The 7374-nt window shown below is 46.6% G+C and overlaps 1 protein-coding gene across 1 annotated transcript in view; it reads right to left on the bottom strand.

The window, feature by feature from the left end:
* LOC139640101 (ephrin type-A receptor 4-like) overlaps positions 1 to 3703 on the bottom strand; it is a 54112-nt gene extending 50409 nt beyond the window's left edge. The window contains 2 exon segments of the mRNA XM_071514268.1: positions 1722 to 1789; positions 3607 to 3703. Of these exon segments, the coding sequence (XP_071370369.1) occupies positions 1722 to 1789; positions 3607 to 3703 (165 nt within the window).
* Between the last annotated feature and the right edge of the window lie 3671 nt (positions 3704 to 7374).

Below are 7374 nucleotides of genomic sequence, written 5' to 3' on the forward strand. Positions count from 1 at the left end.
CCCGTTTAGTGAAACCGCACAAAGCAAAGTAATAACGACACAGTGGAAGATACGGGTTAGGCTGCCAGATTTGATTTGACGCCTTATCATAAACAATCTGGGTTAAAGCCTTATTTCCCTGGAGTAGGGCAGATAACGCTAAGCATAGCTGCGGCTGTATGATTTCAGACAGTGCCTATCAGTCCCCGTTGCTCCGTTCCACTCTGCTTTCTTCCTTTCACCCCCCCCCCCCTCCTTTTATTGTGGAAATCAAGCAGCGCTGAGATAAGGCCGCACCTTTCCCCGATAGCAGGGATGAGGGAGAATAGGGCCAATTGGTCGTAATGAGAGGGTGAATGCAGCCTTGCCGGGGCTGCCAGGACCCTGTCAATCACTTGTTTGTGATCAAATGGCCGAGGGGAGGACCTGAGCCCCGGCATCGGCCAAGTGCATTGAAAAAAACCCCACGAACAAAGCCAACAGCAGCTGCACGAGGTGAAATTCTGGTCCTCTGGGTTGATTTTTATGGGTCGAGGTGGTTGTTACTAATTTGTATTAATTTGTCACCAAACCTTATAGAGGCCTGCTTGTATTCATCGTCAAATGTCAACAAGTGGGACAAGCGGAGCAATGACTGATGATGACTGACAGGATACTACTATTTGCTCAGTGTGATAAATTATTACATGTAGGTCAGGTCACCGAACCATCAGCTTAGAGGGAACATTTGGTCCTGAATGCTCTCATGATGTGATATTTTTAAATATGGCTTCCGAATACATTTCGGGCCATTTTTCATTGATCCTTTCCCTGTTTTCTAGAGGATAAAAACTATACTATAAGTGCCACACTTTGCCATACCCAATTGATGCCCATGGCATGGCTGTGGCCCCGGGGGGCCCCTCCGTTATCGTCTCCTTATCAGAGCCACTATATTATCCCAATTAGACTGAGGGATCACGCATTTGGTCCGCCTTACTCCCTATCGCTTTATAGCCCGATCCAACCGTCCTGCGGCAAGGACTGAAACCCACTGCCCTTTCCCTTCATTCATCCATTCCAGCGGCCCCTTTCTCTGCTGCCAAGTTCCTCTCTCTCTCTCTCTCTCCCTCTCCCTCTCCCTCTCCTCAACTCAATGGGGGAAAGGGATATAAAGTTTCTCCACAAAGACCGATTCAATCCACCGTCTATTCAGGAAACCCGACGCCCGCTGCAGTATCGGCCCCTGCATCTGACCATTACAGCGAGTGGTTAGAGAGAGAGAGAGGAAGAGAGAGAGAGAAGAAGAAAGAGGAGGGGCGGGGGTAATGCCTATAGACCAATGGTTCTCAAAGTGGGGTCCAGGGATCCCCAGGGGTTCTGGAAGGGGGTGACCCCATGCATCAAAATGAGGAATAGTTTAATTTCACCATAATTTAGCCTAGTTCACTAAAATTCATGTCAATTAGAGAATGTGTAGGAATGATTGTTCTAACCAGTGTCCTTCTCATCACTACTATTCCTACAGTGTAGACAGTTACAATTCAATACTAAATCATCAACAACAATAGTTCCCATTTTGGATCATTGGGACTAAATCGTATCAAACAGGAGTCTGCAGGGCCTAATGTGTATCTATTTGGGGTCCTTTAAGAACCCCTGCTTATATGGGACATTATCTCTCCATTTTTTACTCAATGGGGGACCATGCTTCCTAACAAGGGGGCACTTTCTAAAAAAGAAAAAAATAAATAAATCCTTACCCCTCCTTCTGTCGGGTTTGCGACCCAGCCCAGCTCCCCCTGTACAGATCTGGAGTCCAGTAACGTGACTGGAAAACAAGAGTGGGAGAAGTGAGCAGTCCTACTCCGTCCATAGAACAACAGCATTGGCATATATAATCCACATAGGTCTGGCACACTGAGGATGAAATCTGATTCGTATAAAATAACCTTAATGCATAGAATTGATTGTGAAAAGTGGTTTATCAGGCAGGAAAATACATTTGTGGCCAATGTTTTCGACGCTGGTAAAGAGATGATAATAATCAGTGAACTAAGTGTTAAACATGGTAACAAACGCAGAAAATATTTCTTCTGCGCAATTCCCTGTTTTGCATCACGCGGGTCATTTTTATGCCGTTTGATTGATTTTTCGCAAGGCAAAATGGTTTTCTGCAAATGACAATTGCATTTCCTCTATTCCATTAATCTCATGACTTCTCAGTTTGCTCAGCATAAGGTTCTATTTGGAAGTAATGTTGCTCGTAATCGAAATCAATTAGCGAGCCGTCTGGATGAACTTGGTCCAAAGAGAAACAAAATGAATGTTGAATTCCCCTGACAGGCTGACTGACTTGACAACATTTTCCCCTTTTTTTCAGCAGGGACTAAAATAAATTAGCCTAATGACGCATTCGAGAAAAATATTTTTGAGCGATTGTTTGAATTAAATAGCATAGACCCATATTTATATTTCATTTGAGGCTGTTTTGCATTCGACGTGTTTATACTGCCTAATGAACTCGTCGCTAAATTAATAAGTCCGCTATGTAGCCTAAGTCCACAGAAGGCTATAAATTAGGCTATTTGTTGAAATAAAAAAAACCTATGCCAGTGAAATGTGTTTCAATTAAAAAACTGAGCGGGCGATGTATCGTTCTGGACTCATTAAGCAGGGCAGATCTGGATAGGTTCCTACAGAATTTGGAGATGATGTTTCAAGCAAAATAAACTAATTCATTTACTAATGTCTATAGTAGAATAGGTATAGTAGGTGGACGCTGCATACACAAGGCCTACAGAGTAAGATTTGGAAACTGGACACTTGCGCCCCGGGACCCCGAGTATTCCAATCCCGAAACATGCCGAGTTCTCTCCTATGGAGAGGACGACACGCCATGCTACATTCAAAATCTGCCAGTTTAAGGTTTCCTTGTTTTTCAGCCGAAGTGCATACCTGGCAGATCACAACTGAAGACCCTTTATGAATCGCTGGGAGTCATTCTTTAATTCGGCGTACATCTGATATACCAAGCAGTACTTATTTCAATAACGTTTTAACTTTTAGAATTGGTTTGCCTGTCATTCCCACAGCTTCTTCCACCAAAACACACCGTGTGAACCAGTGATAAAAGTTGAAATTGCATTCAAATAAAGTGCTGCTTGGTGGATCGAATGTATGCCGAATTTTCGAGTGGCTCCGATCGGTTCGTAAAAGGTCTTCAGTCATGTTCTACGAGGAATGTCCGTGTATCGAGGAGCAAGGCAACATTATATTGCCAGATTTTTTGAACGGAGCTTGGCATGACCTTCTCTCCATACACGGAGAAAACGGCACGAATCGGGGCCACAAGTATTCCTGCTCCCAGGCTTTCAGCAGCTGGCAGCCGATCCGAGCTAAGCCAAGACCAAAACAGCCGATGCGCATTCGGACAGCCACTTCTGATTCCAGTTTCGTTCAGAGAAAACCCCGCAAAAGTCGCTGCGTAAAGGTGACCGTCGGTGTTTTCCACCTTTAAACTGAGTGCGGCTCCACGCACCAGCGACTGGGGGGCCACGAAGTGGAGCTCCGCGGCGCACACACGCACACACGGCGCGGGGATGAAGTCAAAAGTCCGCCGCAGTTATTTTCCCCCAACAACCTTACCTTCATTTGGGGGGTATATCCGTGCCGGCGAAACAAATGTAGAAATCCCAAGCAGAAAAGAGGTGGCCGTAAACAAAATCCCTGCCATGAGTGCCATTTGTGTCGTTGCCCCGTTTTTCTTTCCTCTTTTCTTTCGTTGCTCTTGTAGGTCCTACTCTCTCTCTCACTCTCTCTCTCTCCCTCTCTCTCTCTCTCTTTCCCAGTGGAATATGGGTTTGAAGCGGACAGGGAGAGAGACGCACCGAGCGCACACAGCCAGGAGGCGGGTCTACTCTGTGCGCTCTGACGCGGCCCCCGTCAATCCATAGGCTATAGGAAACGCAGTGGACGGGGAAAGGAGGGGGGCAAATAATCATTAACTACCCCCACCTACCAAACCCCTCATTTGCGAATGGCCACTATAGTTCGAGGATTGTGTGAGGTAACATTTGTCCCCGGCATTTTTTTTTGCATGTTGTGCCATACAGATACCGAACAAGCAATGTAAAAGTCTGTATTGCTACTCAACGGTTACATGGCAAGAGAATTGGAGTCACCGATTGATGTGACTAGACTAAACAGCGGGGGAAAATGTCCCATTAGTCAACAGTGACAACGAATGGGAAGTCAGTGTGTATTGCACTTTAACTGCGCCGCCTCAATTTCCATGTGAGTTTGTTTTGGAAGGGACGTCGACCGCGATCAGTGCTTCCTTCTTCTTTTTTTTAAAAAAAGAAACGTCTCCTAACCTGTTTGTTTATATGCGCAATATTGAATGCGTCAGTTTCTGTCCTGTGTCTCTCTCAGCAGTCACACTGTGTGCTGATCCTGCATGTAGTCTGGCTCCAGTCAAGCGCAGCGCTGTCCAAGGTGAACCGCATCAGACCAAGGTCGCCACCTAGCGGAAATATTGACGCCTGTTCTGCCTCCAAAATTGGATTATGGAACAAGTATGAGCATGACCCCCTTAACATTACATGGTATTGCACTTTGTGAAATTGACAATCCCCGTTTTGTGACCAATACCGAGGCTGTATTGGATTATTGTCACTTGCTATTATTCTAATATTATCAAGACTTTATTGGAATTCATGAGAAACGTGCAAGCAAATCCATCCATCACTGCACAGTAAAGTAGGCCTGGTGTTGTGAAGCTTGAAAGGTGAAGATGCCTAGGAATTGATGTAGAAGTAACAATAATTCCCCGGTTTTGCCCCAAACAAAGGGGGCATTGTTCTTGTTAGAGAAAGTCCAGCTGTGTCCAGGTTTTGGGTTTTGCCTCGGGTGCTCTCTCTCTCTTTCATGCCCTCCTACGCAGGTCTTCTATTGCTCCCACGGGATGCGCCCATCACGGCAGCAGGCGAGCGACCCTCAATGAGCTGCAGAGGAGGTTGTCACTGCGTGGGCAGGCTAGGGCGTTCTGCATCGCCACACACGGCAGTTGATGACTCCACATCCGCAACCGCCACCTTTAGAAGCTCTCAAGGCTGCTGTGTGTGAAGCTATGGCATCGAGAATGGATCTCTTTCAGGGCTGCAGGGTGGCCTAGAGGTTCAAGAGACCGCTCAACTAGAACAGTGGTTCTTCAGGGCCCAAAGTACCGCAGGTTTTCTGTCCTACCAGGTAGTTAATTGCATTCCCCTGGCATTCCAGGTCTAAATCAGTCCCTATTAGACAGCTAGAATGAAAACTAGCAGGACTCTGGGGCTCAAGAACCGGAGTTCTTGAGCCCCAGAATACCCAAACTAGAAGACCTGGGTTCAAGCCCCCACAATCCTCCCTACCAGCTCCAGGGATGCTGTTCTGTGGCTCTGACCTCCCAGAATGGAGAAAGTCAAAAGAGAATTTCAACATGGGGATCACTTTACTGTTACTTTTGTAACGTGAATGAGAGACCCACTATCTTTCTATCAGTGTCCACAATTTAAGAGATATGGAATTCAACATTCAGGCAGCTACTATCAAAAACCCATGTTTGTGATGAGGAGACAGTTGAGACTGTAATATGTTTTTCCTGAGACCCAGCAGGTGCCTGAATGCTTCTTTCCTCTCACCCCATTGTATCGTCATACATATATGAATGCACCTTTGTGTAGAAATAGTGTCTGTAGCCTCTAGCATTCATGTTTGGCAAATCAACTGCTCTAGTTCCCATGCTTTTTAGTAGCTGTCATACCAACCTCAGACTTCCAAGACTTGGCGAAGATATATTTGAATCCTGCCCATACAAGGCAACATTTTCTCATATGGGTGATCTCATTGTGAATAGACCTGCCTTTGTCTCCCAGGCTTAGACAGACATAGTGTGGCTTTGGTTTCCCTCACAGATGCCACTCAAAGAGAGAATGGTGTTTTTATACATTATTGGCCTGGGAGGGCAGCGACGAAGTCCTGATCTTGGACTGCTCAAGGAAATTATGTTAGATCAGGAGGAATGTGACTGATTTGGGAATGGATGGAGGGGTGTGTGTGGGTCTGTGTGAGTGTGAGCACGTGTGCTGAATGAATATTGTCGTTATGAGGGTCTCCTGGGACGCCATACTGCGTCTTTGTGGGGTTACGGTCTCTCCTCGCGAAAGCATCTCCACCAGCGTAATGAAGCGGACGAAGCATCTGGTGCCCCGCCGAATTGGGCCAATTTACCAGCACAACCATCGATTGTCCAGAACCCTATCGCCAGATGAAAGGCACTTTTCTGTTTTCCCCTGACGACAAGCCTGACAACCTTAAAGAAGCCAGAGGGGGACCCGGCGGGGTCGCTTTTGATCGTTTTCGACCAATGGCGGCGAAGTTACGGGGAGCGACGACGAAGGCGGTCTAATGAGGCATGGGCGGGGCCGGGATGGGGCACGAGGAGGCGGCGTCTCTTGTCTTCCTTCATTTGTGTCACAGTGTTTTTGATTGATTACACTCAGATCGTTTCCTTTATCCTCTTGTCAAACGGGTGGCTTTTTTTGGGGGGTGGAAAGTGGCAGAACCCCCCCCACTCCCTCCCTCTAACAACCCACTCTCTGCTTTCTCCAGATGGCATCTACTGCCCACACATCTGCATTGTGTGCCAATCATGCACACCGACTTCAAATCCTTTGCTCGCACGGGTAGACACACACAAACTTGCACAAACACACACAACTCGGATTAGACCGATATGTTGGGTTGCTGATATATCAGGCCGATATTTGCCTTTTATTAAACAGTGGATATTGGAAATGTCACCCACCTCTGATATGAAGAAGGTTCTCATCTTTTTTTACTTAGCAGCTTCAGGAGTGTCAGTCTGTAAAACCCGCAATGAAACCTGCCTCACCCTGCCTTAAGGAGCTGCTAACCACCTAAAAGAATTTCATTAGTATGGCTTTTAAGTTTTAGCGTCCCATGATGGTCTGAATTCTATTTCAGAGGTTTTTCCACCCTGACAAGAATAGAAATGTGGGGGAAACACTGAACATTTGTAATTTTTTGGCATGAAATGGTCAAATTTAAACATTTACATGAAACTTTCGGCAGCTTAAATTCAAAAGTATCAGTATCAGCATTCAAAAACCCACATGAGTCAAATCCTACCCACTACAGCCTCACTCAATCATTCGCATCTCTTCAGGTGGCGTGTTGTGTTTAACTGTCGAATAGGCGAAAACCTCCAAATCCTCCCCTCCCTCCTCCCTGAATACAGTTTGGCCCATTGTTTCAGCTCATTCCAGGCTGATCCCCAAACTGGGCTGGAACCCTAAGTCCCCCCCCCCGCTGGGTTTTGACCCCCTCCCCAGGCTAAGGGCCCAGCCCACCGCC

This window comes from Centroberyx affinis, unplaced genomic scaffold, assembly GCF_046629955.1.
Source record: "Centroberyx affinis isolate AG114_WGS23_722 - 3 ecotype Tasmania unplaced genomic scaffold, CSIRO-AGI_Caff_v1 ptg008333l_1, whole genome shotgun sequence".
NCBI lineage: Eukaryota > Metazoa > Chordata > Actinopteri > Beryciformes > Berycidae > Centroberyx > Centroberyx affinis.